At 38.7% G+C, this 12,969-nt stretch overlaps 1 protein-coding gene across 11 annotated transcripts in view; it reads right to left on the reverse strand.

The window, feature by feature from the left end:
* SOX6 (SRY-box transcription factor 6) overlaps window positions 1-12,969 on the reverse strand; it is a 371,999-nt gene that overhangs the window by 96,208 nt on the left and 262,822 nt on the right. For 9 of the 11 annotated variants that reach the window (XM_059848934.1, XM_059848935.1, XM_059848937.1 and 6 more), the window contains one exon: window positions 1,583-1,706. In XM_059848934.1, coding sequence (XP_059704917.1) covers window positions 1,583-1,706 — 124 coding nt within the window. The remainder of the gene's footprint in view (window positions 1-1,582; window positions 1,707-12,969) is intronic. The other 2 variants (XM_059848933.1, XM_059848930.1) reach the window with 1 other exon arrangement.

Here is a 12,969-nt window from a genome sequence, read left to right on the forward strand (position 1 = left end):
TCTAATTTTTGTTATACATCTCTCTTTCTGCTTTCTGGGAAGAAAGGAAATGCCCTAAAGCTGCATCACCTCCTGTCAGGAGGTCGATAGGATGAAGTTAGATAGGTACTATGAGGAATACTGTAGAATAAGTCCAGAAAATTGGTCATGTTCAGGAAAACATGCTGGCAACTCTTCTTCCTAAGTCATTTTTGTACCAAGAAGTCTCAGAGCCAAAATTAACACAATGTGATTGAACATAATGCCTTTCAGGGGGCAGCACAACCATCAGCTTAGTCTCTAACGGTCACTACTCAGAAAGCATCTCAGATTAAAACAGGAAAAGCAAGGAAAGCGTGTGCTTTCTCTTGTCTGTGAGAAGTAAGATTTACCCAGGGCATTTTGGGTAATTTCCACAACTGGCAGCCCTTTGTCTTTGGTCCCTGAGTGTAGTGAGGTAGGGATGGGTGTGCAGTTTGTCAAATCAGACAAGAACTTTGGGATTTCAAAACCTGAAAATAAGATAGCTGGACAAAAATTCTGTGTTTAAAGAGGAACGTCTATGGACTAAAGAGAGGACAAACGGAAATACTTGCTGAAATCCTGCTTGGCCCCACTTCATCTAATACTAAGTAAACTTGCTAGAAAAGATTCTAGGTTCAACCTGGCCTTTAATGAGCTTGCTGTTTACATCATCTATTATGAGGCTTTACATTGGATTTGACCCCGTTTCTGTCGCAGTCAACAGCAAAAGCACCACTAATATCAGTGGGAATAGGATCAATGCTTTACTTTGTACGTTTCATATTTAATAAATAAAAAACCTCTGTTATTTATGTTTTGTAGTTATTAGTTATCAGGTTAATATGCTAAAGGCAGCTTAACAGAGAATACTATTAATGAGCAAAATAAGGTTGCTGCTTCTGGACTGAGGTCACTTACAAAGAATGTACAAATGAAAATAAGGTTGACTTTTATTTACTTAAATATCTTCCTACATTGAATTCCTTTGGCAAAGTGTCTTTAAACATTTAAAGCCCTGTTTACAAGGAGGCTCTGAAAGTAGCTTCAAACCATTATATCCCTAATTGAATTCCCCAGGAGTCCTGTAAACTCAGAGGAAAAAAAGAAAGAAATCATAACATTTGCTAAATCATCTCAAAACATATTTCACTGCAAGGTTATGTGACCTGTTAGGAGTCTGAATGATGACTGGAACTGAACTACTGAAACCATTTATTAACCGGATTGAAATCAAACAAAAGAGCAAGGATTTTGCTGAAAAACCACAAATATTCTGAAGATAACAGAATTAATTAAAGACATGTAGGTTTTGTATAGGGCAGACCAGACGGAAATTGCTAGGCAAGTGGGGCACTATATTTATAGCAAATGACTTTGTGGAAATTAAGTTGAAAAAAATCATGATGTTCAATAACCAATAGTCTATCCATCTCCTTCAATCAATTTTTTCAAGTGCAATTTTGCAATAAATTTCCAGCCAGCTATGCCTGTTGTGTATCATCTGTATGAGACAGATCACACAAGAAGCCACCGTTCACGTCTTAAAATGTGCAGCAGGCTTGCATCCCCGTGAGCTTACCTGGCTTGTATGTTATTCCTGGGGGGAAGAGGAATCCCTGCTGGGCTGCAGCAGCCGCTGCCAGTGTCCGCTGGTCGTGTGGAAAAATTGGGATCATGAGCGGAGGCATGTGACCCTGAACCTGCTAAACAGAAGAGAGCCTCTGATCAGAAATAGCACAAATTTGTCTTGACAGGTATTTCTCCAGCACTGATAGTGTTCTTGCATTCTCACAGTCCCCCAGAAAGTTCCCCTTAATGCAATCGCTGCCAACTTCACATTATCACATCAAAGCCCTCACAAACATTGTTTTCCCTCAGTGTCAAAGGTGTAACAGTCCCGGTGAACTGCACGTTTCCCTACTTCTTCCTGGTTCTCTATTACATTGTTTCAGTTTCTTTTAATTAATATTCCCTGTCCTGGCACAAGGTAAAAAGGTACAAAACATACTAAAGTTTTTATTAAAAGTAGTGTGGTATGTATTCCTATGAATTTTTCACAGCTTTTCTCATCTTTGGTCGCACAGCGATGAGCATTTAGAAGCAGCCTAACACTGCAGTATCTACTTTGATGTTCAGATTTTAGTAACCTTAGGAAAATTTTAATTCTGAGATCCTACAACATGGTTCACATAAATACCAACAGCTCAGGTATGTGATTTCAAAATCTCACCAGAGTACTAAAGAGTCTTCTAGTCAACACCACAACTCTTAAGATTTAAGGCTCCAACATCTTGGCTCCTAAACGAACTCACACACTCTGCCACACACACCTCACTATAAGAAATAAATTGCTTGTCTGTCTAAGCAGTTTTACAGCTTTATGTGCTATCATGTAGCTTGGTAATTATGGAGCTGCATTCAGAGACCATTTCAGAACAAAACCTACTATATCAAATTTAATTTGACCGTAATAAATGTATCGGAAAACCACAAACATGCACAAAGAAAAAAATTCTTCTCCTTATACTAGCATTTGTGTTCAACATATAGAGAATTATGTGATAAGGTGATGCCTGTTAAATCCATAAGGTAATTTCCTAGTTCCTTAATTTACAGTGCCTGTGTTTCAGAGACAGTGGCTAGGATCTCAAAGAATTTTTATCCATCATTTCTTAACCCCAGACACACCCAAGGGTTTGACTATATATTTTCTGATTAGCAGTTAAGCAAACATATAATGCTTTATATATCAAAGCTAGTAAATGTTGGAAAAAATGGTAGTTTAGGCAGAAAAAAACCCTCCCTCATTGTACCATAAATCGGTGGAGTTAAATACTATTAAAAACTTAAAGTACACTTCAAGCAATTTTTTGCATTTAATTCCTAAAAAACTTTTTTGGTCAAATCCCATATGTTGACCTATGACATTGTTTAAATAGTGCCAAATTTTCTTGTCATATCCCCATTACTTTCACAACCATTGATGCAGTGCAGAAATGCTACTGTGTGTCTCTATGAGGGTTAATTTACCAACAACTCTTCTCTTGGGAAAGCCCTAAGATGGAGGTTAATAAAGGTCAAGCAAAAAATAAACACTTTACAGTATTTTTTGAATCCATTCCTCAGAAAAATCAACTTATAATAAAAAGGTCTTTGTGCAATTACTGCTATGGCACTGGGGCGTGAAAGAAACTAGCTTTACGCAGCTATTTCTCTCATTTTAGCTGAGGTAAGCCTGGCTGTGTGTTTTAGGTTATGCATTAAACTTGGTCAGAGTGGAGTTGATCCCCATGTGCCCAGAACAGGCATTCAGCTCTGATAAAATGGTGCTGGCTTTGCTGCCTGGTGTTTCTATACATTGGCTTTACAGGAGCACAGCAAAGGAAAACCACAGGTTTTGTCTGATAGAAGCAACTGTACAGGAAGAAATTCAATGCAAAAAAACTTGCAAAAAATTTGCAGTAGTTCCTAAATTATATCTAATCAAATGGAGCCAAAATCATAAAAAATATTCCCCACATAAAGCATTCATGGAGCTGCAAAGGTACAAGACTCCAACATAGTCTCACAAGACACAGAGGAGTTCAGAGTGCTGTGGTTTGAGTGAGGGTGCAAACATACCCACGGCAATATTTCACTCCATTGTGTCATAAAGATAATTTGAAACGTATCATAACCAAATCCTACAATGCATTCCTGTAGATTTTGATCAACTCAGCTGTATAGATTTTGTTTAAACTCTCAAATAAAAGCACACTGTAAGCATGGGGAATTACCATTTCAAGTTCTGGCTATCTGCTATTCCTCCTACTCTGAATTCAGGAGCAGGTCTTCAATCCATATAAATCAGCATAACTTTGACTATAGGTTACATTTAGCCTGTAAGTTTGTATTTAAAATTAAGAGACTTAAACAGACTGAAAAAAGCTCATACTGAAAGGCCATCATTCCCTCCCATGGGTCTTCCCTCTGGCACATATGAAATACTATTCCTACGTAAGTGTTGGTTTCACACAGAATTATTATATACATAGGTGTCCATTTTCAGCACAGGTCAACTGAAAAGCACGAATAAGCACTGAAAAGGAAGAGAATGTGAAGGTATCACTGATCATAGAGGTATCAAATACATAAAATGAATGCAAAAGAAATCCAATCAAGTCCTTAATTTTTGACAATTTCTATTCCTGAGAGTTTTATTATTATGAAGAAGATGGGTTTGACTTTGCTGGGGGGGAGGTGGGGGAAATTGGGAGGAGGGGTTGATGGGTGTACTTCATAAAATCGGCTACATGCCCAGAAATTTTAATTGCTGAGATGTTCCTCAGGTCTTTCTGAAAACCAAGACGGGAGCAGATGCCCAAGAAACACTCTGACTCTGTCTCTTCCCATTCGTAAAAATAGCACATTGTTGGATCGGCACTTTCCCCTTTTGTCTCCTCTGTGCTCAGCCGTTGATGATGCCATTTTTTGCCATCTGCCCCAGAGCTTCATTAAAGATACATGAATGGACTAACTGGGCTGCTATCTTGTGAGGAACAGGTGCTATTGTTTGTCCCCAAAGACTTGCACTAAAGATCTCACTCAGAATACTTGAGAAAGAGCATCTGCAGCAGTCAGTCAGAGAGTAACTTGGCAGAGCCCATGCTATGGGCTAATATGCAAACAGAGACACTCAGGGGGACTCATTTTCTCTTTCATGAAGTTCTTTTTTTTTTTTTTTTGAGGGTGTTTTTTAGGTGGTTTTTTGGGTTTGGTTGCTTTTTGGGTTTTGGGGTTTTTTTTGATGGGTAGTAAATGTTTGATTTTGAACAATTCTGCCAGTCTGTATTTTTAGCTGAATGTACAAACCCTGGAGCAGACTGGAATATATTCTCTCCAAAATTCAGTTCTGCTGCCTCAAGTACATTTGACTCTCGCATAAAGCTACCTCATGAAATTAATCTTTGTTTCTATACAACAAGCTCAGATTTAACTGTGTTAAACACAAAAATCTGCCAAGATTAGGGCGCATTTTAAAGATAGTGTACCATTCCTTTAATATCCCATCACAACCTGACAGCCCTTGGGAACTGATTACAGCACTTCCTTGCCTGAGATCTAAGTCAGGAAGCAACTTTAGAGCAAATCAGCCCTGATTAGTTCAAGAAGCAACTTCCAATTTGATTCTCCCTGAAATAATAAAAGCTGGTGGCCTGTTTGATAAACTGGGCAAATCTGCACTGCTTTGTCCCACAGTTCTGTGAGAGATAATCTCAGAAGTTGGCTGAACAATCCTCCTTGTTAAAAAGTCATTGATGGTTAGTGTTTTCCATGGAAAATGTAAGCCAGAGTGATCTGTTATACAAAAATAATGCTTTGAATTAAAATGATCTGCCTCTTTTGGATAAGGAGCACAGCACACTTAGTGAGATTGAAGAGGAGGAAGAGTTTTATCTTTAAAAACCGAAGCTGCCTCTACAACAACTAACATTGCACGTAGAGAAGTAAAGGCATTCAGAGAAAAGGGTGGCAGCACTGCAAGCAAAGAAGCAGCTCACACATTTCTGCTGAGCTGTGAGGATCACAGGTTTCAAGAGCAGAAGTAATCCCACCCTATAATGGCAGATGAATTCCTCTTCCTTTAGAAGATCAAACTTTGCAAGCTGCCTCTCTCTGCACAACCTACTTCAGCAAAGAGCAAAAGTGCCATCTTTTTGCTAGAGAGCAAACACTATCTTTATAATTTTTTATCCCTTCTTTAAAGCTTTTTTTTCTTTTTTATTACATCCAGCACCAGTATAAAGCAGTTTGAATGGCTAAATATGCTCTAATTGCCTACAATAATCCGGCCTTACTATTTAAAATCATTGCCACCCCCTGCTTTAACCAATTAGATCTCTGGACCCTGTTCTCAAACTGTGAAAATCTTGAGATTTGCTTTGAATCTAACAGACTATTCCAACACAAGTTAGCTGAGAAACTAGTCTTTGAATTTACATTGAATTGACATGTTTTCTATAGTACAGGATGAACAGAACCTTTTGTTCATGTGATGTTGCAGCCACTGTGAGAACTTAAGTTGTTCACAGGGAGGTTTAGACTTCTCATAGTTTAAATTTTAATTTCTATCTAAAGCTTCTTAAATTCTTGAGTAATTGGTACACCCAGAGTACAACTTTAACCTAAGCCCTCACTGAGCTTTGAATTTCCATAGTAAAAATGTATTGGAAATTTTCTAGTCTCTCATTCAGAAACTGCAGAGTAATAGATTTCCAGGTAATGGCAGTATATCAAGTAAGGATGTGCATTTTCAGACTGCTCAAAATGTTTATATGATAGAACATAGTGGCCATAACTGATAGCTCAACAGGTTATATTTTAGGTTGATTCATTTCAAAATAAGTCTTAATGACATTGAAAGAAGTGTTTGTGCTTCCAGAACTATTAGTGCAAGATTTTAAATATCCTGTATATGATATGTATTTACCTCAGCTGCATCTTAAATAGTCTCTATGCAATATGTGACACTGCCACTTTTATATTACTGTCAGACTTTTATTTATTTCAATAACTAGTGTTCAGCTTTGGGTTTTTTTTGGAAGAGAAGAAATATTAGAAGTTTTGGTAATTTAAATTTTATTTTGACTAAGTCATTTTGGGGGATGCTGCGGGAACACAAACACTTTGCATAAAGAAGTAGGTACTTCTTCCATGAAAACTTATTACATGTAAGTCAGAGGAACTGTGAAATGTTAAAAGCAGCTACATGCTAAGATTTCTGTGGGTTTGAACTTAAATCTGCTCCCCAGCTCTGCCAATATCGCAAGGATCTCCTGCCACCACTGACCCTTTTCATGGTGCCAGAAATTATCTATTAAGAAAAACTGCACAGGAATAATACAATAATAAAATATTTTGTGGAAATGTCTTTGGCTTCAGTTGAGTGGTGTGACTGTTTTACTTGTGCTGCTCTGGTGAAGCAAAGGGACCACAAGGCTGGGTTAGCTGTCCAGTTCAGTTATGAAGGACCTGGCTACTTCGTGTGCAAGTGTGCCTGAGCCTTTTGCTCTCAGAAATGTAACTGATAAACTCCCCAGGCTCTTTTGGCTAAATGGCCATCAATGCCCAACACCCCCTCATGCAAAGGTAATAAGTGAGGGTGGACCCAAACACTTAAGTGAGAAATCCCCTCTAGGGAATAATCCCAGGGAAGCACTTGTGACTCGGCAGGAGGAGGAAAGGCAACTGGAAAAAGAAGCTCCAGAAGACCCAAAGAGACCCCCCAGGCACTGTGTCATAGCTGGGCCACTGAAAATCATGGCAATATAGCTCCCACATTGAGACTTATTCAGAGACTTCTTTCTGCTCCTGCTAGCAATACAGAACCACTGGAGATCCATCTGTATAGGGAGGTATATTATGTTCTAATTTATCTGCCATCTAATTATCTACAGTCTAATTGAAAAATGTTTCCTCTCAGTGAAAGTACATGAGCCACAAAGAAAATGTCTGCCAATGGGATCCCAGGGGAAGTGTTGGCAAATAAACTGTAAAAAAGATACCATAGACTTGCAAAGTGAGAACATTTCAGACTGGAAATACTACAGAAAGAATATGTGGCCTACTATTGAATTTGTAAAGGGATTGTAACTGCTATTTTGTTTCTTTTCCCCTATCATTTTTTTCCATTTGTCCAATGCATCAGCGTGATTTGGAGATTTAAGTCTACTGCAGTGGCCAACATTAATGTGAAAATTGCAACCATGATCATACAGCAAAACAGAGCATCCTTATTTTTTTAATATGTTTTTTTCTCACCACTTTGAAACTTGAAATGAAATGAACTTAAATTCCATCTACTTGGGAAATCAAGAAGGAAGCTACAGAAAAATACTGACAACACCACTGAAAACGGAACAGTTTCAAACACTAGATAGCATTTCATTTCTATTAGCTTCTCGTTATGTTGCCCTGTTTTTATCTAGCTCCTTAACTATCTGGAAATATAGAATTCAACTTAGGATGATCTCATGGAGTTAGGAGTATGATAAATGGTAATTAAATCTATTTAAATTGTCTGTATTTTAAGAAACTCTCACTAGGAGGGATGGAGAACATCTCTGCTATAGAGAAATAAATAAAACATGTTATGCAAAAGTGAATTTATGGTTCATTTGGAATTAGAGATCTACCACCTTTTCAATCCATACAAATGCATAATCTTGTCAATTAAATATTATTGTTAAGGTCTAGTAGTATGTTAAAATCACTTTAAAGTGCAACTAAGGAAAATTCATGTGTGTTTATTACTCCTTAAGGGTCTATTAGTGGGTATTTTATTCAGATTTGTGTTGTAAAATCTGCATAAACTCAGCATATTGTTATCCCCATGTGTGCATTTGTTTGGTTAAAGCATAACAGCAAATCTCTATTACTGCAACTTCTGGAAAAGTCAAGAGAACTAAAACAGTCCTAATTTTAATCAGATACAAACAGTTATCTCTACAGAAGTGAAGAGTTGACTATTATGCAAATTGTCACAGTTAGTGGTCACCAAGCCATCACAGAAGACTGAGCAAGTCAATTATTTCAGATATTTCCAAAGACTAGTGAAGATGTATGTTTCTTATTTGCACCTTGTCTTATTCACACCAAAATAAGAAAAATATTGCAGCCTAATGATACTTGTTGATATTTTTTATACACGAAAGCTCCATTACTTCAGTTCAACTCTAAATATAAATTATGTTAGAAATCCCTTATTAGCTATGTTTTAATGGTGATATCAAAATGTGCAAGTTTTTTGGAGTACACTGACATTTCCTGTTGGTGGAAATATTTAGAGTGAAAGATGTTTTAAAATTTGTGTATGGTATTGCTACGTTCAAGCAGAGCTTCTCCCCACACATCTTTTCAAAACAGAATTCTTTTTGAATACTAACCATCACTAGTCATTAACATGAAACTAATTCCCTCAATGTATAGTATAAAAAAGTCATGTCAGACCACAAAACTGGTGGTTACTAAAGGAATTACCGTCATTCACTTTTAAGAGAATGTCCAGCAGAAATAGAAATTAAAAAAAAAAATCTTTCAATGACTCTGATCAAAAATCCTTCTGCACTGTAGAGGTAAAAAAAAGTCCAACAAAATAGAACATATTTAAACAAATATAGAATATATCGGAAATTCGGGGGGGGGGGGGGCACTGATAAAAAAGGGAATTCTGAATTTCTTCACTGTTGGAAGAATTTTGTCCTGAGCAGCATATTCTTTTTAAAGCTCTCTATGTTTTCACAGATATTCCATATTATAATGCCCCTACAGAAGAACTACTACTTACTTTACAAGTAATAATTAATTCAAGCTCAAAGACTCATTCAGTAGAGAGCGTTACAGCTACAGTCTACACAGGAGGACCCTCAAAGAGGCCTGGGTTTCTTTTCCAGGGGCAGAAGTGGTGATGCATGGTGGACAGGAACCAATTCCATGTAATCTGCTGCTTGCAAACCCTTACATCTCACCACACAGCTGTAGCTGTACCAAGAGCCACCCGAGGTGCAGAGATAGGGCTGAGGAGGGACCTGCTCTGCTGGAAAAGCAGGAGACAGTTTTGAGCTGGTCCATGCCAGCCCTGCACAGTTTAACCCTCCAACACTTCCATAATGGCAGGATGCAAGGGTGGAGGTGAGGCACAGGTGCAAAAAGGAGACACTTTTCCCATTCCACCCAGTCCTCTGGTAAATTTCTACTGGTATTTATAATAAAGAAGAATAAATTCAAAGAGAAGGAGAGGCAAGTGTTGCTATTTTTCCTCAAGCCTAAATGCATAATATTCAAGAGACTAGGTCAAAGGAGTTACTTACATCCAGTGAGAATATTCCAGCTCCTGTATACTTTTGAAAGCTATTTAATGCAGAATAGTAACCTAGATAACTTCCAGAAATTATATGATGTTTATGGAGTGTTTAGATCGAAACACAAAGGGTTATCAAAGGCAATTATGTGGAGAACTAGCTTAATGCAGAAAACTTCTGTGTCTAGAGATCAAAGCCAAATCAGAATACTGATTGCATGCAAAAATTAATTTGTTCCATCTCTTCCTAGGATTCTTCCGATTTTGGCATGATCTGACCGTCTTTACACAGAAAAGGATCCAAGGAACTGGTGTGTTTACACAGTATGACTGAGGTGATTGCCACCGCTGGTACACGGTAATTATTGCAAATTTGGGAGCAAGCACTGGAGTTTGTAAACTTCCAGTGACATCCATCCAGCCTGCATGCTTCCTATACCAAGTGTCTAGCTCCAGTGGATTTTATGGGCTTCTCAACCTTCTACAGCATTCATGATTAATCTACAAAAACATTGTGAAAGAACAGAATCATTAGAAAGGTAAAACAAGGCAGGAAATCAGGAAATCTTTTAAACGAGCACTGGGTATTTCTTATCCAACTTTAGGTATTAAAATTCCAGCAACATCCATGGCTCAGATATAAAACCACACTGCCGCGCTGCCTTCCCTGCAGAGGATCCCGACGCTCCAGCAGGAACGCCAATCTTGCCATTTTCTGCTTTTCCCCAGTTTGTCAAACTCCAGCAGCACTTAAGGCGCGCTGTGGGCTGGCGGTCACTGCAAAGCTCTGGTGGCACTAGGACGGAGCCCTGAGCCAGGTCAGAGCCGCTCCGGCCGGGCCGGTCCCCGGCGGGCGGCGCAGCCCGCAGCGCTCGGCGGAGCCGCGGCTCCCGCCCGGAGCGGCTCCTCCGCCCGCCTGGATGGGGCCGGCAGCGCGGGCTGCGAGCCCGTAACAATGGCCCTTTGTCCAGCTGTGGCCGCTTCCCCCTCTGCAGCCAGGCCTTATCTGCTCAGGAAATGCCTGCTTTAACTGACAGGTAGGAGATTAAATCTACAGCTGCCGAAACACAATCTCCGCTCTGTTAGATAGGCTTTCATTGAAACGCGCTACAAACACATAATTTGTTTATGTTGTACCAGCAATCTTTGACAAAGCGGACTGTCTAGCTGAGACAAATGTGGTTAAACCCATTTATTGTATTATTTCTGCTACACAGAACAAGCTCTTAAAACGTAGAAACTACACAAGGCACAAAGCTCTAGCTGTCTCAAGAAATCAAGAATAGATGACTTCTTGTTACACTAGCCCCCTTTACACAGCATAGCATGTGCCCTCCTGGAAAACATCCACTGTGATTTCTTTCTTTTTTTTTTTTTCACTCTCCCCTCCACACCAGCCCCCTCCCCCCCTTCTTCTTTTTTTTTTTTTTTTTTTTCTTTCTTTTAAAGGGAATGGTTCAATGATGTTTATGTTTCCAGGTTTTAAAGTTTCTTTTGTTTTTTCTAGCATCAATAGCTATAAAACAACTAAGTCGGTCAAAGGATGCCTTTAGTTTTAAGAAACAAGGGGATATTTTTGAGAGAGTATTTCTCAAAGAAAGAATCATTTTCCAGACACACTGTCTGGTCTTCCTGACTTAATGCATGCTCAAACCGAAGTTTTGCCTGACTAATGAATGCCGGACTGACACCCCCCACCCCTTCTCTCTCTGTTTTTTAATCATCAATCACCTATTTCTCAAAACATTACTTCATTTTTGTTACACCTTCTGCCTTATTTTAAAATAATATTGCTGGCTGTTTATTTCAAATGAAAGGCACGGGGAACTGATGAATTAAGTGTTTATAAATCTGAGTTTTCAGATTGAAAACAACCTTTTCCATAATGCAAAGGCTTTATAAGTAAAACCTGTCCTTTAGCCTGAGTTTCTTCTGGCCATATATTACTCCCAGTAAACTCTGCTACAAGAACTAAATGAGTACTATATACTGAATATGAGAAGGGCAATGTTTGAGGAGGAGAGCCTCAGAAATTTACTCCAGTGGAGCAGGACTCCCAAGAACACTGTGGCCCACAGCATTCTTGTCTTTCTGTATTTAAGACTCCATTCTCTGCTGATCTGCATATGCACCTCCAGTTAATGTTACTGGGAGTTGTGTGCACACACAGATGTGCTCAGCACTGGCATGTTCAAATATCCCTTCACTCTAGTGAAATTTCATAAATGAGTTTTCCCAGCATTATTAATACAGATGCTCAGTAAGGAAGATCTTGTAAACCAGCAAATTGTTGCTCTAATGGTTAATCATAATTAAAAGGAAAAGAAATAGGAAGAGTAGTCAACTTCTTAGTGTTTGATCGTTCACATTACTTCTATAACCCTCCTGCCTCTCCTGGGGCATTCCCTTCCACAGCCTTTTGCAGCATGTTGGTTTCCATATTATTTTATTTAACCTTAATCACAGCATTCATCTCTGGGTTTGAGAGGAAGCTGTAAGGGAGCTACCCTACGAGCTGCCACTCAGAGCATTCAGTTTGGCATAAAATTAAAAAAGTATGCAATAAACTGGCTGAATCCATAGGGAATCCCTCAAACAGCATGGATAATGAGGGGAATCCATAACAGACATAAACAAACCCAGAAAGATGTCTGGGGCCAACATCATTATGTAAGATATATGCCCAAGATGTATGGGCATACGTTTGAATGTTCAAACTAAGCCTGTATTAGATTGATTGAATCTCAGCATGGGGTTCAGTTAATAAACAAACCTTGCCTTCAGAAAATATTTGGAGCTGAAATCATGTATTATAGCCAGGCACCTACTACATGTGGCACTAAGATGCCCTCCTACCTTAAAGCTTTGTTAAAACAGGATGGTAAAGGAAATTAGAAATCCATACTACCAGAGGAGCAGATATAATTTTCAGGTTAAGTGGCACCACTCTAAGGCAGTTGTTATCCACAGACTGTATTTCAGTCTGTGCACCAGGGGCATATGAATAGAATTCACATTAAAAATTAGAGACCGTTTTGAATCTTTGGGCTTTGATTCACACTTCCCATGTTTTTTAAACATGTTACTCATATTCTCATAAAGGATACAACAATAATGCTAGCAAATCT

The sequence above is a fragment of the Haemorhous mexicanus genome, chromosome 6 (assembly GCF_027477595.1).
Source record: "Haemorhous mexicanus isolate bHaeMex1 chromosome 6, bHaeMex1.pri, whole genome shotgun sequence".
Taxonomy (NCBI): Eukaryota; Metazoa; Chordata; class Aves; order Passeriformes; family Fringillidae; genus Haemorhous; species Haemorhous mexicanus.